At 50.5% G+C, this 19144-nt stretch overlaps 1 protein-coding gene across 2 annotated transcripts in view; it reads left to right on the top strand.

Annotated features, from left to right (window-relative positions):
* Positions 1-19144, top strand: part of pcnx1 (pecanex 1) — a 28340-nt gene extending 9196 nt beyond the window's left edge. Inside the window, exons 7-36 of one of the 2 annotated variants that reach the window (XM_023951610.2) lie at positions 3806-3935; positions 4663-4856; positions 5489-5582; positions 5940-5997; positions 6438-6655; positions 7003-7156; positions 7237-7269; positions 7575-7746; positions 9227-9337; positions 9441-9532; positions 10414-10523; positions 10643-10748; positions 10827-10919; positions 10986-11136; positions 11225-11366; positions 12802-12979; positions 13069-13177; positions 13255-13384; positions 13460-13518; positions 13585-13800; positions 14451-14704; positions 14781-15011; positions 15082-15182; positions 16338-16488; positions 16567-16797; positions 16868-17142; positions 17219-17391; positions 17472-17896; positions 17987-18127; positions 18206-19144. In XM_023951610.2, coding sequence (XP_023807378.1) covers positions 3806-3935; positions 4663-4856; positions 5489-5582; positions 5940-5997; positions 6438-6655; positions 7003-7156; positions 7237-7269; positions 7575-7746; positions 9227-9337; positions 9441-9532; positions 10414-10523; positions 10643-10748; positions 10827-10919; positions 10986-11136; positions 11225-11366; positions 12802-12979; positions 13069-13177; positions 13255-13384; positions 13460-13518; positions 13585-13800; positions 14451-14704; positions 14781-15011; positions 15082-15182; positions 16338-16488; positions 16567-16797; positions 16868-17142; positions 17219-17391; positions 17472-17896; positions 17987-18127; positions 18206-18346 — 4673 coding nt within the window. In that variant the 3' untranslated portion in view covers positions 18347-19144. Of the gene's footprint in view, positions 1-3805; positions 3936-4662; positions 4857-5488; positions 5583-5939; positions 5998-6422; positions 6656-7002; positions 7157-7236; positions 7270-7574; positions 7747-9226; positions 9338-9440; positions 9533-10413; positions 10524-10642; positions 10749-10826; positions 10920-10985; positions 11137-11224; positions 11367-12801; positions 12980-13068; positions 13178-13254; positions 13385-13459; positions 13519-13584; positions 13801-14450; positions 14705-14780; positions 15012-15081; positions 15183-16337; positions 16489-16566; positions 16798-16867; positions 17143-17218; positions 17392-17471; positions 17897-17986; positions 18128-18205 lie in introns of both variants that reach the window. The other variant, XM_023951609.2, reaches the window with a different exon arrangement.

Genomic DNA, 19144 nt, shown 5'->3' with positions numbered 1-19144 from the left:
AATGAGTTTTGGGGCCTGTACTGTGGTGTAGTGGTTGTCTCGCAGGGAGAAGGTTCAAATCGCAGTTGGAACCATTCTGTGTAGTGTTTTTCCATGTTCTGCTTGTGCATGCATGGTTTTCCTCCAGCTTCCTCCCACAGTCGAGCAACATGCTTCACAGGTTCACTGATGATTCTAAATTGTCCCTATAGGTGTGAATGTGTTCATATGTGTGTTCGACTGTGTATTCGACTGTGTATTCGTCTGCGTGTTCGTCTGCGTGTTCGTCTGCTTGTTCGTCTCCGTGTCCGTCTCCGTGTCCGTCTGCGTGTTCGTCTCCGTGTCCGTCTCCGTGTCCGTCTGCGTGTTCGTCTGCGTGTTCGTCTGCGTGTTCGTCTGCGTGTTCGTCTGCGTGTTCGTCTGCGTGTTCGTCTGCGTGTTTGTCTGCGTGTTCGTCTCCGTGTCCGTCTGCGTGTTCGTCTCCGTGTCCGTCTGCGTGTTCGTCTCCGTGTCCGTCTCTGTGTCCGTCTCTGTGTCCGTCTGCGTGTTCGTCTGCGTGTTCGTCTGCGTGTTCGTCTGCTTGTTCCTCTGCTTGTTCGTCTCCGTGTTCGTCTCCGTGTCCGTCTGCGTGTTCGTCTCCGTGTCCGTCTGCGTGTTCGTCTGCGTGTTCGTCTGCGTGTTCGTCTGCGTGTTCGTCTGCGTGTTCGTCTGCGTGTTTGTCTGCGTGTTCGTCTCCGTGTCCGTCTGCGTGTTCGTCTCCGTGTCCGTCTCTGTGTCCGTCTGCGTGTTCGTCTGCGTGTTCGTCTGCGTGTTTGTCTGCGTGTTCGTCTGCGTGTTCGTCTGCTTGTTCCTCTGCTTGTTCGTCTCCGTGTCCGTCTCCGTGTCCGTCTGCGTGTTCGTCTCCGTGTCCGTCTCCGTGTCCGTCTGCGTGTTCGTCTGCGTGTTCGTCTGCGTGTTCGTCTGCGTGTTCGTCTGCGTGTTCGTCTGCGTGTTTGTCTGCGTGTTTGTCTGCGTGTTCGTCTGCGTGTTTGTCTGCGTGTTCGTATCCGTGTCCGTCTGCGTGTTCGTCTCCGTGTCCGTCTGCGTGTTCGTCTCCGTGTCCGTCTGCGTGTTCGTCTGCGTGTTCGTCTGCGTGTTCGTCTGCGTGTTCGTCTACGTGTTCGTCTGCGTGTTCGTCTGCGTGTTCGTCTGCGTGTTCGTCTGCGTGTTCGTCTGCGTGTTCGTCTGCGTGTTCGTCTGCGTGTTCATATGCGTGTTCGTCTGCGTGTTCGTCTCCGTGTCCGTCTGCATGTTCGTCTCCGTGTCCGTCTGCGTGTTTGTCTGCGTGTTCGTCTGCGTGTTCATATGCGTGTTCGTCTGCGTGTCCGTCTGCGTGTCCCTATGGTGGACTGGAGACCTGTCTAGGATGAACGTCACCTTCACCCAATGGCATCCGTATAGGCTCCAGCAACTCTGTCACCCTATGGGGCAGGGGTGTCAGAATCTGGACCTCCAGGGTCGGCGTCCTGCCGCATGGGCCGATGTTTACCTGGATCATGTGTCAGTTGGGGCCCACAGAGGGCGCTGGCTGGACAGCCGCGCCTGAGAAGATTAGGCCGGTTTGGAAAACGCATGGAGGAGTTTTGATGGCTGGATGTGGATGAGTTTAGGGCGGGGCTGAGGCTGCGTCTGCACTGAGCGTGCTCCTGTCAGTGCATGCAGGAAGTTGGACGGGTGCGTGTAGATTTTTTTGGCAGTGGCGAGGGCCTCCTCCCCCCAACCACCGTGCTCCTCACAGGCTCCTCTGCGTCTCTGTTGCTGTGAAGTTTGTGCGTTTTATTTCTGGAAGTTCTCGGCTTTGGGGTAGTTCACAGAAGATGCCCTTTCCGGGGCCAAATGTTCCTGGACGTGTAAACATGCAGCTGTTCTTTGGATGGCTGCTCTGTGTTTACGTGACTCCCAGCCACGTCCGAACGCATCAGAGCCGTAAACCGCCGCCCGCCGTTTCCTCTTCTGCAGAAAGTGTAGCCAGGAAGACTTAGTTTTCTGGACCAGCAGATTGGAGCCCGCTTCTGTTGTTCACATCCCAACATTTCATCCCAGCGTTTCATGACAGAAGGAGATTCATCCAAAGTTCAGTTTTCCTGAACCAAATATTTAACTTTTATCAAGTTCTTTTACAGGAAACACGCGGTAGAGGTCAGAACCAGAGCTTTGAAGCTGTTCTTCTCTGGATCTCTCAGGCGACCCGACCCGACTTTGATTCGCTGAGTTTGTTTGGACGGATCTTCTGAACCCTTTATGTCAGGAAGTCCATTTGAGGCGGCAGCAGAGCCGGTTGCGGCGTCATTCAGAAGTGTGTCTGCTCTCCTGCTTAGGAGGAACACTGCTATATGAGGGATGTGGTTTCCCGCTTTATTTTAGGATCATTTAGTTCCTTTTTGACCAGATTTGGAGGCTCTGCTCTGCTTTATCATCCAGACTTTTACCACATCGCTTTTGTCTGTCATGACTGAAGGGTTCAGTTATTTAGTCTGTAATAAATACTGACTTCATAGTCGTGTATTACTGGGACTTCCTTAGATGGAGAAAATACTGACTTACAACCACCTTTTGTTTTTTTTTAGGGAATTATTCTTTGTGGTGTTTGGGTCGGTAAACTCCTCACTTTGATCAGAACGTCTGTCTACTTACTGCTCGCTTTAGCATTTCTCCTGTCAAAATCCTGTAAAAGCATCGCTAACGTGGCCATTTAAAGGTTTCAGATGCCACAGTACTTGTACATGCTTCCCGAAAACTAAAATATGAATTATGTGTTAGTTAACTTCTGTCGTAACCCAGTGTTCACAGCAAGCTCTCATTTTTATTATTTTTGACCCATTGGGTGGAATTTTCCTGACGTTCTGTCGTCACGTTTACTGCATTGACAGTACAAGAGAACTGGACTGTGAGCAGTGATTGTTCCGAGCCGGTCTGTTATGGTTTCTATGGTAACCACTCTCACCAATCAGGAGTGAGCTTGTTGGAAGGCCACACCCCCTACCACTAGATAGTGGGCTACACAAAATCTGTCAAACGTTTAGAATGATGGATGTAAGGGCTTGTAGGCTCCGCCTACTTTTATTGAGGCATCTGATTGGTCAGTTTATAATTTGAATAACTACAGAAAAAAATTATATAAAATGAGGATTATCAAAAACGTGTTGGATAAAGAATGTTTATTCTGACAATTTATTCTGGCTGATTATTTCTCTTTGGACGTCTGTGGGATTTTGACAGATACTTCCTGTTTGGAACTTTAGGGGGGAGGAGCCACTCAGACCAGTTTTATGCAGTCAATGGTCCACTCTACTGGAATGACTGGGAAGTAAAAGGAAAGAATTCCTAGTTTTTGGCGCTGAAGGAGCTGATTGACAGCAGCACATATCAGCCGTTCTACTCTGACCAACACGGTAACGCTTGTTTTGTGGATGTGGACGTTCGTTCACCTCCAGGAGCTGCGTCACTGCAGTCCTGCTGCGTCTCACCGTTTGCTCTGTCTTTTCCAAAGGCAGTGAAAAGTTCTGACACTAGAGGGCAGTATGGGTCCTTTTACTGTAGCTGGAGCTGATGTGTCATTGATGCAGCATCTCAGTGCTGATCTCACAGCTACATGTTTTTGTTTTTTTAGATTAAAAACACTCAGCTGTGAAGTGAAACGCGTGAAAAGTGTGACCAAACACTTCTGGAAGGGGGGCTCAAACCTTTTCTTGAAGTTTTTTGGGGGGTCAATTGAGGTTTGGGTCCTCCTGAAGCTCTCACCCAGAGGAGGTGCAGCCCAGCTAACGTACTATCTGTCCCCCCACAGCGCCGGGAAGCGAGGAGACGGTCATTTTCCGTCGTGAACGTAGCACATTTCGTCGGCAGGCGGTCCGGCGGCGGCACAACGCGGGGAGCAACCCCACTCCTCCCACCTCGCTCATCGGGTCTCCTCTCAGGTAGGCTGTGCACGCCGCTTTTGTGGCGCTCTTTGGTCCCCGCATATCTATGGGATGAAAATGTTCTGCTAAATTATTCCTCTAAATGTACGATTCTCTGGTAAAAATCATCATTACTGTGTATTAAAAGCAGACGAAAGAAAAACAAAGGAGTCGATTCCAAACAGCTTCTCTCTCCTGACAGAACTAACAGGAAGTCACCTTTAGGCCACTTTTCCTGTGCCTTTCCTGTAAGGTGGCGTTTCTAAATGTGGAAAACGGATCAATAAACCTGTGAAATCCAGCTTCGCCTTTTCTGTCGCTCCTTCCTGCTCTCCTGTGACGGATTTGTCTTCACACAATTTACGTCTGAAAGATCTCGACTTTAATACGGTTCATTTCACTTTTACTGATCCAGATTTGACTCCATATATAGAGAATGCTCCATTTTCAAAGTACCCTAAAGTAGTTGGTGGACAGAAGTTTTTTGTGTTTTTGTAAATCTGACTCAAAAAGTTGTAGATGTTCCAGAAAGAATGTTGGCTTTGAGTCGTTTTTACAGAAATGGTCTTATACCATGAAGGATGTCAGAGATTTCAATTTTCAGGCCAGCGTCCATGTTTCAGGACTAACCAAGCAATAAAGGGACACAAAGACTTGACATCTGTTGGGTTTTCCAAGTGTCTGAGTCGAGATCAGGCCTCTCCAGCTCACACCTTCATTTTCCACTCTTCTCCCATCTGAACAGTCTTCAGGAGGCTCTCAGCCAGGCCTCCCAGCCTTCTACTTCCCAGGTGAAGAGTCAGCCATCCAGAACCCCGTCCCAGGTGACCGTGCTGAGCACAAGCGCCTCCCTGCTGGCCAGGAATGGAAGCACGCACCTGGAGGGTTGTCAGGACAAGGCCTCCACCGTTGGCGCCACCAGCTTACAGGATGACTTTGGTAGGAAGCGCCTGAAAAGAGCAGAGCAGAGTCCCTATCTGATCATTCCATTCATAAAGCCCCCCCAGTGGTCTATTAATTAAGCTTATGAGGTTTTTATACCACAGCAAAAAACCTGTGTCGTTTTCTAGGACACAGTTTCTGCAGAGCGGCAGGAGTTCATCAGGAATTCACCTCTGAGTCGTGGGAGGGGCCGTTAAAAAAGTGAAAAGTCAAAGACCCGGCAGGTGTCAGGCAGGTGCCCCCTCCCCTGGGGGAGCACTCTGGAGCCATTTGATGGTTTAACCCGACCCAATCCAATCCCTTAATGCTGAGTGTCAAGCTGGCCGGCTTCAGGGCCCAAATTTTAGCACTCAGCTGTGGATTTGAACTCACAACCTTCCACTCTCAGGGCAGACACTCTACCACAAGGCCGCTGAGCAGAGCAGTGTGGTTTGGCTCAATAGCAGCAGATGTTTTAAAGACGGTTGAAACTATCGTTGACATGAGCTGAGGGAGCGTTGCTATGGCAGCCTGAAAGCCAGAGCTGGAGGATTCTGGGATTTGCAGTTTTATTTGGGATCCTGAAGGTATCAGGAGGAAGCCTCACCACAGTCCTGTTCATCCGCCGCTCTTCTCTTTGCTGTCTCCAGGAAAGTTCACCCCCTCCCTTTACGAGGCCGGCGGATGTGACATGTCCCTGGTCAGTTTCGAACCCGCAACCCGACGAGCCTCCAATAACCCGTGGTTAGTGTCCGATCGGGCCTCAGGCCGAGGCTGCAGGAGCTGCATCGTGATGTGTTTTCATCTTTTATGTGACTTTTAGTTAAAAAAATGTAGAAAGAAATTTCTTAGATATTTAAATAAATGTATTTACACTTTTTTATAGTTTTTTTTTATTTTGTTACTACTTATGCCTACTTTTCTGTTTTTATTTCTTTTTTTAGTTGTCATTTTATGTCTCGTTGTGTGTGTGTGTGTGTTTATGTGTGTGTGTGTTGAGAACATTCAGTTTTAATTGTTTTTAAGCCCCTAAAGCAAACGTGCATCACTGCTGTATAAATAAAGTTTGATTTGAACGGCGCCTTTGCTCTTCCTCTGCAGGGAGAGCGACTCCCACCTCTCCAGTTCTACCTCAGTCCGCTTCTGCCCTCATGACCTGGTGAGCATCGCTTTACGTGGGGGAAAGACTCTTCCCGCTCTTTTTGGGGGTCTCGGGCGGCGGGCCCTTTACTCTGCCCTCCCTGGAAGTGAGAGCTCTGGCCTCTCTGTTGTCATGGAGACTGGCGCGCTCCAACACCTGAGCAGGGATGGCGGGGATCTTCCGCCCGGATCTCCATGTCAGAGCGGGATCTGTAGAATAGGTTCTGTCTGTCTGAACCTCAAACGGAGCGGCTGCGTTTGCATCCGCAGAGGAAATGTCTGGGTGTCCGTTTTCAGTTCTCAGTTAGAACATTTTCAGCGAAATCCTCGGTTGATCTTCCAGAGAATCTGTCAGAATCTTCAGTTTTGTGAATGCAGAAGCCGACTTTGTGGTCATTTATGCTGTCGGGAGTGAGGATGACGATGGATTTCACTGTGAGACAGGTCTCCCCCCCTCAGATCCGCCTGAACCGCCTGCTGACCATGGACCCGGATCTGCTGGAGCAGCACGACGGCGACGTTAGCCCGGATTTGCAGGACGGTCCCGCGGGTCAGCAGGGCCCGGCGGCGTCCGCGGCTGCCGGCAGGGTCCGGCAGTACTACCGCCTGTGGCTCCTGCCGTGTCTGCGCGTCGGCCTGCGCTTCGACCGGCTCACCCTGCTGGCGCTGTTCGACAGGTGAGACTGCGGCCCGTTCCTGCAACCGGACGGGAAGCGGAAAGAAACGCTCTGAAGGAAAACTCCGTTCTGGGGGAGAGAATGTTTTTTATAGGAGGTTTCTTCAGGAGGAGGACCTCAAAACTTCAAACGAATGAAGACGAGATGCAGGAAAATTCAGGCAGAGGATGTTTTCATTCTTTCAAACTGCAGCAGAAGTTTGAGGTCAGGTTTGCAGATTCCGACAGAACCTGTTTCCATGGAGATGCTCGTCTGCTCTGCAGCCATGTAGACGTCAGGAGCCGCGGGAACACTGGACCCGCTAACGCTGTAGCTGCGGTCTGGCTGACTTCTCTTGGCCGTTCCAGGAACCGGGAGGTTTTGGAGAACGTGCTAGCGGTGCTGCTCGCCGTGCTGGTGGCCTTCCTGGGTTCAGTTCTGCTCATCCACGGCTTTTTCACGGACATCTGGGTCTTTCAGTTCTGCCTCGTCATCGCCAGCTGCCAGTACTCCCTGCTGAAGGTGGGTTTTGGACTCGGACAGTCAGGTACGACCGGAGTCTTCAGTTTCAGTTAAAAAACCATCATTTTGTTTTTTAACAGAGCGTTCAGCCCGACTCCTCCTCTCCCAGACACGTAAGTTTGTCACTTTTCCCCAAAACAAATGTCGTCTTTCACCGTGTTTGACTGAAGGAAACCGAGTTTTTCTTCAACAACGTTCGAATGTTGTGTTGGTTTTTGTTGCTTTTAGTCTAACAATGCCGTGTTCTCGCCGTCTTTGTGTCTTTCGTTGTTCCGGCTGTTCTTCAGCCGCTGGCTCAGGCTTTGACTTTCACTTAGCGTCAAAAAAAGAATTTAGTTTGAACCAATTTCACGTAGAAGTGGAAGAAAGGATGAACGGTGGAAAATCTTTGTTAATGTTTTCTCTGGGCTTTTTGCAGGGCCACAACCGCATCATCGCGTACAGTCGCCCCGTCTACTTCTGCCTGTGCTGCGGCCTCATTTGGCTGCTGGACTACAGCAGCCTGAGGACCACCTCCACCCGCTTCACCCTCTACGGCGTGGCCCTCACCAGCTCGCTGCTGCTGGCCTCCGCCCGCGACCTCGTCATCAGTGCGTACGCCTCCATGCACCTCTGAACGAGATGTGCTGTTCTTAAACACAGAGTTATGCCTTTTAGAGAAAAACACAATAGTTTTTTGTAACTTTAAATTAATCAAATGAACTCAAATGCTGTTGAATCCTCATGAATGTGTTTGTTCTCAAGCCTCTGTCTGCGGCAGCATCTAAATGCTGAGCTGGACGTCCTCGTCCAATCAGGTGCTCCGGACAATTCTGGCACCAATCAAAGATAGAAAGAAAAACACTGTAACGGTGTGTGTGTGAGGAACCCGTCCACGCTACAGACAGAATGAACCACCGCCTCCTTTACTGTTAACGGCCTCTCAATTCATTTAAAAAAGAAGGAACCAAATAGGAGGGTTTTTACAACAAGGTCTTTGGGAAGACAGCTGTCTAATGAAAACACAAACACGCTTCCTTTTCTCCCATTTTTCTATCTTTTACGTTTTTAATTATCAAAAGTTTATTTTAAAATCAGCTAATTCTGGCCAATCCGGGACGAAGCTTCTCCTCCGCTCTGTTCATGATCAGTTCTTAGTCTGCTCCAAAGTTTCTGCTTCAGGGTTAAGGGCGAGCGCAGGGGGCGGGGTCTGTCTTTCGCGGATGAGATGTTTTGCAACCATCGTGATTTTTCCTGACAGCTGCAGAAACGGTCCCGCCTCAGAAAGTGTCCGTAGGACGTCGGTTTCCACGTTTGCTTTATTTTTTTGCGGCCAACAGACTTGGAAACTCTTGAAATCCACTTACATCATTTAATATCCCTTTAACATCCCAAAATACTCTTTGAAACTCCATTAAAAGCTCCTAAATATTTTTCTAAAATCCTTGCATATCCCTAAAGCTCCTTTAAAAACGGTTAAAAATCCCTTAAAAATGTTAAATATCCTTAAATGAACACCTAAATAGCAGGCATCCCCATTATGAGCGTTCATTCCAAAACCGCATGTGCCCCCCCCCCCTTACCGACAGACTAAGGTGATCTGTGGGATGAGGTGAGGTTTCAGTTTTCCTGTTTCAGAATCCTTTTGCTTTTAGGGTAAAAACTCCCAAACTGTTCTGTACACCTGGGAGGCCACGCCCCCTCTCTCATTACACAAACCTGCGTCATTGAACGGCTGAAATGTAACAAGTATTTAAGTTTAAAGAGCTCAGAGCTGGAAAATCTGCATTCCAGACCATAGTTTGTGGGTTTTGGGATTGAATTGAATTGAATTGGGCTGCATGCTGCGCTGCAGAAAGTGCAGGAAAGCTCTGAGGAGTCGGACTGACGGGCGGAGCTCGGGGTCATCACCCCAGTAGGAATAAATGTCTAAAGACTCAGTAACCTTTGCAGCAAGTTTAACAAGTCTATAAGCTACAGTCTCACACTTCACGCTCACAAATGTTTAAACCTCTTCTCAGCCAGAGATGCTGCTGTTGCCGTGGAAACGTAGCATCTCTCTGTGACAGCTGTCCTGAACTCTCTCTGCAGTCTTCACCCTCTGCTTCCCCGTCGTGTTCTTCGTGGGGCTGCTGCCTCAGGTCAACACCTTCGTCATGTACCTCTTCGAGCAGCTGGACATCCACGTGTTCGGGGGCAACGGTGAGTGAGCCGCCCGCGCTCTGCGGGGCGTCGCCTCGACCTCTTCGGTCAGAGGCCGCAGACGCTCATCGGTTCTGTCATCGGCCCTCTCTGCTTCCCGCAGCCTCCACGAGCCTTCTGTCGGCCCTCTACAGCATCCTGAGGAGCATCGTCGCCGTCGCTCTCCTCTATGGCTTCTGCTACGGAGCTCTGAAGGTAACTCCTCCCACAATCCCACCTGAGCATCTGCCTGCATAAAACATTTAGAGGGTATCATGGTGTACATCGTGGGAGTTGCGTTCTATAAAAAACCTGTGATAGACGAAATTCCCAAAGTAGTCGGGCTGCCACTTAACCCTGTTGGAAACGTGGACAAAAAAGTCACTGATTCAATAAGACGCTGTAATGAGGATCCAAATACAAACCCGGATTTTTGCAATCTGTTTCTGAAAATGTAAGTATAAATAATTAACAAGACCGCGGATTAACGATCTTTATGAATATAGTAAAATTCACTAATGGGAATGTTATTATGGCTCCACCATGTTGGATTTAGAGGATATAAACTAAACAAACTGAATGCGCTGCAGTCACTGGATGTATAACCATTTTTCAAAGTAAAGTGTCAAAGTTGTAGACGGAAAAAAAGTAGATTGAAGTTCAGCTTAGTGAAATAAGTTCTGAAAACCTCATCTTGTTTTTAAATATAGTCAACAATTTGAATAAAGAAAAGAATGAACATCGCGGTGGAGAAGTCACGCCGGAATTTTCCGGCATCCAGTTCAATGTAAACGTTTAGCAGCTATCAGCCCCCCCCCCCCCCCCCCCCCCCCTTCACCCTTTTACCCTCTCTCTTCCCTCTGTAAAAAAAAGTAAAATATACATTTAAAAGATAAAATGCAATAAATAAATCAAAAAACTAAAGGGGTTTATCTTAATATACACCCTGACTAAATAACGACCCTCAGCCGTGCGTTTTACTGTCTAAGATTGTGTGACTGGGTTGACTTTGAGGCCTACTTTCTTTTGGCGAGGACAAACAAAAGCTGCTCCAAAGGTCGCTCTTCTTACAGAAACGTTTCCTCTCCGTGTTTTAGGAGACCTGGGAGCCGCACCACATCCCCGTCTTGTTTTCTGTGTTCTGCGGCCTCCTGGTGGCGCTGTCTTACCACCTGAGCCGGCAGAGCAGCGACCCGTCCGTGCTCATGTGAGTCCTGCGGCACGGACCCGACGCGCATCGCCGTTTCCATGGCGTTCGTTCCATCAGTGTGTCGTGATGCAGCAGAGCAGATCTGTGACTTCTGCTTCTGTGTCTCTGACTCCCAGCTCGCTCATCCAGTCCAAGATGTTACCAAATCTGAGGGACCAGAACCCGGAGGATCCGCTGTCGGAGGTCCAGGACCCTCTGCCGGAGAAGCTGCGGGCGTCCGTGGTGAGAACAGCGATCACGCCGTCCGTCGTTTTCGGTGGAACACTGGTTCTTGTAACCACATTCTGGGTTTGTGAGCAGAACGAGCGGCTGCAGTCGGACCTGATCGTCTGCGTGGTCATCGCGGTGCTTTACTTCGCCATCCACGTCAGCACCGTGTTTATAGCCCTGCAGGTACAGGAGCGCCAAGCCGCTCTCGGTCCGAAGAACTTCCCATTTCTGAAGGTGTGGTCTTCTCAGCCTTTCCTCAGCTACGTCCTGTACGCCCTGCTGGGCGCCGTGGGGCTGCTCACCCACTACCTGCTGCCCCAGGTCCGAAAGCAGCTGCCCTGGTTCTGCTTCTCCCACCCGCTGCTCAAAACCAAGGAGTACTACCAGTTCGAAGTCAGGGGTGAGCGCCCGCCGTCTGTCGCCACTCCACAGAAACACGCACGTTCAATAAAGGTCACGTCCAAACGTCCCGCTTCTCGTCTTGTCAGACGCCGCTCACGTCATGTGGTTTGAAAAGCTTCACGTTTGGCTGCTGTTCGTGGAGAAGAACGTCCTCTACCCGCTGGTCATCCTGAACGAGCTGAGCGGCAGCGCCAGAGAGCTCGCCAGCCCGAAGAAGCTGGACACGGAGTGAGTGGGCCCCCGTCTGCTGAAGGACTTTCCAGTCACTGCCTCTTGATTCTAGAGGAGGCGGGTGACGTGGTTCTGATAAGGAGATGTTTGAAGGAAGCAGGACGGATCTGGTTCCAAAATCTCAGTCCATCAAAGGTCTCCATGCTGAAAGAAACCCCATAACCAGCAAAAATCTGAGTCCGTTAGTCAGATTCACTTATAATCTTAAGGTGGAAGGATGCCATGACTCCTGGTTTCCGTGGAAACCAGCTCTGTTTGGTTGGTAGTTTTTGTCCACACTCTGTAGTTTGTTTTTTACGTGAACACTGAGAAGATTTGTCCAGAACCCCCCAAATATCACTTAGAAACCCTTAAATGTCCCATAGAAACATTAAATATACCATATAAATATTATTTAGACCAATTTAATTCCCTCACACCCCTTAAAATATCGACAACATCTCTAAAAACTAGAAATTCTTTAAAACCCCTTAAATATTCATTCAAACAATTAAATGACCTTAAACCACCATGAATATTCCTTAGAACCACTTAAGTTCTCATAAACCATAAAATGTCTCTTAAAGATATTCGTCTAAAACCCTTAAATATTCATTAAAGCCACCCTAAACCACCTTAAATATGATAGACCACCTACAATTTACCTGATGGCAGTTAAAATAAAGGTTATTCTATTTTAAATGCTCCTTAGAAACCCCTTAAATTCTCCTAAAACCTTTTAGATTTCCCTAAAACCACAAAAATCCCCAAGGTACCCTTTAAAACTCTTGTATATCTCTGTAAGTCCCTTAAACAGTTGATGTATCATTTAAAAACTCCTTTATCTTTTAAAATCGCTTCATATTCCTTTGATATCCTTAAGAACCCTAAAGCACTGAAAATCCCTTAAATACTCCATTAAAAGCTCCTAAAGATTTTTTTAAACACTTACATTTAAAAAAAAACACAATCCCTTAAAAATCTTAAATATCATTAAACAAACCCCTTAATGGTATACATGACCATTTTAAGCCTTCCCTCCAAAACCGGTCTGCTGGTAGAATCCCCCCCCCCCCCCCCATATTTATTTTAAATGGATGAATTTGTCTAACACCTAATTGGGATTATTCTGTTTCTGTTGGTTCTGCTTTGTAGATAATTAAGATTATTCAGACGTTGTTTTTTTTCTGACTCTTTAAAGCTTTTTTTTTCTGCATTGAGAGTTTTCAGGTTTTTTTAATTCTGCACTTAAACGTTGTTTGTCCTTTAATTTAGCTTCTTTTTTTTTTTTGCCTTTTTTTTAGCCGTCTTCCACCTTTTTCAGCGTTTCTTGTTCAGAACGAAGCTTCATCTGTTTTTCCACACCTGAACGGCGTTTTCCGTGTTTTTTGCGGTGCGTTCGTGGCGGATCCCGCGCGGATGCTGACTCCCGTGGTTTCTGTTTCGGTCGCAGGGTCGGCGCTCTGATGATCACCATAGCCGGCTTGAAGCTTCTTCGCTCTTCTTACAGCAGCCCCACCTACCAGTACGTGACCATCCTCTTCACCGTCCTCTTCTTCACCTTCGACTTCCGGCATCTGTCGGAGACGCTGCTGCTGGACCTCTTCCTCATGTCCATCCTCTTCAGTAAGGTGAGGTGATTCGGGTTTGCGAGGCTCGAGCGCCTTTTTCGGGGCCGTTTCTCTCGGCGTGACTCTCTGTTTTTGCTCCGCCTCCTCAGCTGTGGGAGCTGGTCTACAAGCTGCACTTCGTGTACACCTACATCGCTCCGTGGCAGATCACCTGGGGGTCGGCCTTCCACGCCTTTGCTCAGCCCTTCGCCGTGCCTCGTATCCTTCCACCTCTGTCCTGTCGCCAGGAAACACTCCTCATCTCCTCCAGGTGACCTTGACCCGATCTCCTGCAGACTCCGCCATGTTGTTTCTCCAGGCGGTGGTGTCGGCCGTCTTCTCCACGCCTCTCAACCCTTTCCTCGGAAGCGCCATCTTCATCACCTCCTACGTTCGACCCGTCAAGTTCTGGGAGCGAGACTATAAGTATGAAAATCTGCAGAGGAAGGTGAGGTTTGGAGGATCTGAGCTCGTTTTCACCTGAACCTTCTCTACCTGCAGCACCAAGAGGGTGGATCACTCCAACACGCGGCTGGCTTCTCAGCTGGACAGGAACCCAGGTGAGGCGGCGTCTCGGATGGGGATGCGGGGGCGGCTCCTCCTCCTGAACGCTCCTGTCTCCTCAGGCTCAGACGACAACAACCTGAACTCCATCTTCTACGAGCACCTGACCCGCTCGCTGCAGCACAGCCTGTGTGGAGACCTGCTGCTGGGCCGCTGGGGCAACTTCAGCACCGGGGACTGCTTCATCCTGGCCTCCGACTACCTGAACGCTCTGGTGCACCTGATTGAAATCGGCAACGGCCTGGTGACCTTTCAGCTGCGGGGGCTGGAGTTCAGAGGTGAGGGGGGCGGCTCCACGCCGGCCGTTTTTTTTTTTTATGAACACAAACTAAGCGAAAAGTGAGGGGATTTTAACATCTGAGGTCGGTGGAAAAACAGGATTTTGAACAAAAGGTGTGTCCAAACCTTTGGTCTGTACTGTATGTAGAGAGAGAGAGAGGTAAGGATCCCGTGGGCAGCAAACACTGGTGGATCCGTCTGCAGCAGAACCCCAGGCTGCCACTAGACCGGTTTTACAGATCCTGCTTGTGTCTGAATCCCTCACTGCTACCGGCTGAAAGTCCACACGGTGCAGGACTTCATTATTAACGACACGTCGACACTAGGTCTCTGCATTAAAAACTGGATAAATATGAACAGTAAATATGAGTGAATCAACTCTGTTCTGGTGAGAAAAAGTTGGAGGATTTATACAAAATAAATGAAAATAATTTTTTTTCGAATGAAAATTCGTTCAAACGCAATGCATTGTGGTCTATATTCGCCAATCTATTGAGCATCGATGCACACTTGGTATTCACAGGGACTTCTGGAAAGTTTCCAGGGATCTAGATTTTAGATTTGTAGATTCGGACAAAATGGCGAATTTAGACACAACCATGTCTCTGAAAACGGCGTTCCAGCTGACGCTCCGCCTCCTCCCTTCCAGGAACGTACTGTCAGCAGAGGGAGGTGGAGGCCATCACTGAAGGGGTGGAGGAAGACGAGGCCTGCTGCTGCTGCGAGCCCGGCCATCTTCCTCACTTCCTGTCCTTCAACGCCGCCTTCGGGCAGCGCTGGCTGGCCTGGGAGGTCCTGGTCACCAAGTACGTCCTGGAGGGCTACAGCATCACGGACAACAGCGCCGCCTCCATGCTGCAGGTGTTCGACCTGCGCCGCATCCTCACCACCTACTACGTGAAGGTGTGGAGCCCCGCCCGCTGAAGGCTGCTGTGCACGGGGGGGCCTTTGCTCACGCTCCCTCCCACTCTGCCTTCAGGGTATCATCTTCTACGTGATCGCCTCCTCCAAACTGGAGGAGTGGCTGGCCAACGAGGCCATGAAGGAGGGGCTGCGAGGATGCGGAGAAAGGAACTACGTGGACCTGGACCCCACCTTCAACCCCAACATCGACGAAGACTACGACCATCGGCTGGCGGGCATCTCCAGAGACAGCTTCTGCGGGGTCTACCTGGGCTGGATCCAGTACTGCAACTCTCGCAGGGCCAAGGTCAGTGCGTTCAGGAAGAACGGCGCCTCGAAGGCGCCGACGCCGCTAACGACTCCCGTCTGCTCTGCAGCCGCTGGACTGTGAGAAGGACTCGCCGCTGGTGCTGCTCTGCTTCGGCCTGTGCGTGCTGGGGAGGAGAGCGCTGGGAACGGCCGCCCATCACATGTCCAGGTTACCCAGAAATCTCTGTAACGAGGCCGTTAGCGTGACGATGTGGGGGGGGGGGGTGATTCTGCAGAGATTTGGAACCAGGGGAAGCGGAACGCCAGAAAACAAGAACCTTTGTTTTCCCGCATGTTCCTCCTACGGATCCAAGTGCTTAAGAATGTTTACAACGAAATGTTAAAACAGGAATAAATAGAAAGATTTAGCAAGTTTTAAAGAGCCACTGATGAAAAAATGACGTTTTGAACATGATCTTCTGATTGAGACCATTTGTAAAGAAACTGAAGCTGTAATTGAGCGTTTCTTTATTCAAATTGTTGTGATTCAGGAGCAGATGAATAGTTTGAAAAAGGTCGTTACAAAATAGTGGGCGGGCCACAAGCTCCCGGCTCCGCCCCTTTCTGATCCACCTGCAGACAAATACATCTGAGTCCAACCTGGACGGCTGGATAATTCCATCTAACCGTTATGTCGGCGATGTGAGGCTGTATGCTAGTGGGAGAGAGTGTAGACAGATGGATGATGGGAAGTGGGGGTGGTCCCGCCCACAACTCAGAGGTGAATTCGTTGATGAAACTGTCTCCTAGAAAACAACACAGGTTCTTAGATTTTGGCTAAAAACGGCGTCATCCAAAGATGATCGATCAGGACTTTAAAAACATTCCAGCAGATTCCATCTTTCTGACATTTGGCTGGTGCTAAAACACGGATGATGTCTAGAGATCCGGTTTATTTAATGTGAGGAGTTCTGCCAAAAGCATCGGTTATCACGTCATTGACAGATTCTGCTGCATTCTGCTGCAGCAGCTGTGGCACTTCTGTCTTTCTGTGACCCCCTTCGATGACTCGCTGCCCCGCATTAGTCAGAGGAGGATAGATAGTAAAAACAAGAATAAAATGGAAGAGATTTTTATTACTGTCTCCATGCAAACAGAAAAATATCCTAAAGTTCTGGAGAAGAACGATCAGATTCTCCTCCATTCTGGATTACGTCATCTAAAGCTGAGTTCCTGATTGGTCGACGTGATGCCAATTCTGCAAAGTTCAGACATTTGAACTCGCCTGGCGTTAAAAACACGCCGCAGAACCTCTGATGACATTAAAACTGGACGAGAATGAAGGTTCTGATGATGTTCTGCTGGTCCGGTTCCTGCTTTGCAGCAATCTGGAGTCTTTCCTGTACGGCCTTCACGCCCTGTTCAAAGGAGACTTCCGCATCTCCTCCGTGCGAGACGAGTGGATCTTCGCCGACATGGAGCTGCTCAGGAAAGTCGTGGTTCCTGGAATCCGAATGTCCCTGAAGCTTCACCAGGTGAGGCGGCGCCACGAGTTGGTTCTGTTCTCCGGCTTCAGGAGGACTCGGATCATAGGTTCTTCTCCTCTCCGTCAGGACCACTTCACGTCCCCCGACGAGTACGACGAGCCCGCCGTGCTTTATGAGGCCATCTCCTCCCACCAGCAGAACCTGGTCATCGCTCACGAGGGCGACCCGGCCTGGAGGAGCGCCGTCCTGTCCAATTCGCCGTCCCTGCTCGCCCTGCGCCACGTCCTGGACGAAGGCACCAACGAGTACAAGATCATCATGCTGAACCGGCGGTACCTCAGCTTCCGCGTCATCAAGGTGGGCTGCTGGGCACGGGTTGGCGCCGACTCGGCCCAGACCTCGGTAAGAACTTTCTGTTGTGCTGCAGGTGAACAAGGAGTGTGTCCGAGGACTGTGGGCGGGGCAACAGCAGGAGCTGGTGTTCCTGAGAAACCGAAACCCCGAGCGCGGCAGCATCCAGAACGCCAAGCAGGCTCTGAGGAACATGATCAACTCGTCCTGCGACCAGCCCATCGGGTACCCCATCTACGTCTCGCCGCTGACCACCTCCTACTGTAACTCCCACCCCCAGCTCGGACACATCCTGGGGGGGCCCATCAGCATCGCCAGCATCCGCAACTTCCTCCACAGCACCTGGCACAGGTAGGGCTGGCTCCAGTGCCCCTCTGAGGGGAGGCGGGCGTCCCGCCGTCGCTCACGCTCAGCGGTCTCCTGGCAGGTTGAGGAAAGGCTGCGGGGCGGGGTGCAACAGCGGCGGGAACATAGAGGACTCGGAGGCGGGGGGGTTGTCCAGCGGGAACGGGACGGGGGCCGACTCCCAGCAGAGCTCCATGTCGCAGGGCGGCATGTCTGGACCGGCGCCTCCTCGCTCATACCCGCTTCATTCACTGGGTGAGAACAGCTGTGCGAGGGGGTGGGGCTAAAGGAAAGTGTAACCTTCTGTCTGACCCCGCCCCCCTCTCCCTGCACAGGCACCAGTCAGAGTTCTCAGTCGGTCCAGTCCGGTCTGGTCCGTCACTCCCCCGCCCGGGCCTCCATGGCGAGTCAGTCGTCTTCGTACCGCTACAGCAGCAGCCGCCACTCCTCCCTGCGCACCTCCACCACGGCGCTGGAGCCCTGCCGCCGCTCCTCCACCAGCCAGCTGTCGCTGCGCACGCTCCCCACCTCCCTGCACCTGCGGCTGGGGTCCACCTCCGACCCCGCCGGCCCCTCGTCCTCCCTCTCCAGCCACAGCATCCCCCCCTGCAAGCGCCACACGCTGGTGGGCCTTCTGAGCAACGACGGCGTCTGCACGGCCGTGACGGACTCGCTCGGCCACCATCACCAGCACCACCCGCAGCAGCACAACCCCGCCGTCTCCACCGTCCGCAGGGACGACATCTCCTACAGGGTGCAGGTGTGTAAGCCGAGGCTGTCGCGGCGGGAGGGCGTGGCGTTTGCTGCGCCGTCTGACATGAATGCCCCCCCCCCCCCCCCCCCCCTCCAGATCGTAGATGCGACTCAGGTTCTGGAGAACATCCACCTGTCCAAGAGGAAGGAGCTGCAGTGGCCCGACGAGGCCCTGAGGCTGAGGGCGGGGCGGACCTGCTGGAGGGACTGGAGCCCCACAGAGGGCATGGAGGGGCACGTGAGTCTTCAGAGTAAAAGCCCCCCACTTTCTGTTTCTGCTCCAACGCTCCCCCTGTGGTCCTCTCCCCCCCTGCAGGTGATTCACCGGTGGGTGCCTTGTAGCCGCGACCCGGCCAACCGCTCCCATATCGACAAGACCATCCTGCTGGTTCAGGTGGAAGATAAGCTCGTGCCCATCATCGAAGTGGGGGTCATCGAGTTGGGCGCAGAGGTTTGAAACGCCGCCGGGGTCCCGGTAAAGTGTCCGGCCCAGGCGGAGACGTCCGGCTGGCGTCTCAGAAATGCTGCAACAGGAAGTTCTCCAAGCTGTGGGTGATTCATTTCTATGCATCCGTCGTTTCTCTGGATTTATGACACAGATGAGTGTAAGAAGCTTCTGGAGGCTTTTCTTTTGGAAATCCTTTCATATTTTTGCCAAATACGTCTGCCATGGTTATTCACACCCCGATGCTTTTTTAGTTTTTCTTGTTTTTGCTGCCAAGGCTGCAGAGGAAGCCGCGGTGCGGACGGACGCCGGCCTCGCCGGCGCCGCCCTCCGCAGACTCTGCCTCATTGTCGTCATTCCTCTTTGATGTCTCTGAAATTTGACAGATTTATTTGCGCAAAAAAAAACAAGAACTTGCACTATTTGTTCTTTTACAGTGATGCACTACAATCTTTAAATAATAATATCACATTTTATTTATTACAGACTCTGAATGGCGACGGTTACAGAGGCCTTGGGAATGACAAACAAATGCAATCAACTCTTTTGTTTTTCTGTTTTGAGTATTTTCTGTTTGATAAACTTGAAAAGAACTTTTTACTGTACGTGACTTTATCTGTACACACATGCATCACAAGTATCTGACGTATAGGAGACGTTTTATTATTTATTACGGTGAAAATGGCTTTTCTTTTCCCACTTTGAGACAAACGTTTAATGTACTGAGGACCATCGAGGTTGGACTGTTTCTCTATTTAACTCGATTCTTTTCTATTTGAAGAATTAAAGTTTGATTTATTGCTGTCTTTA

This window comes from Oryzias latipes, chromosome 22, assembly GCF_053564925.1.
Source record: "Oryzias latipes strain Hd-rR chromosome 22, Olatipes_Hd-rR_3.1".
Lineage (NCBI taxonomy): Eukaryota > Metazoa > Chordata > Actinopteri > Beloniformes > Adrianichthyidae > Oryzias > Oryzias latipes.
This window is presented reverse-complemented; position numbering and strand designations above follow the sequence as displayed.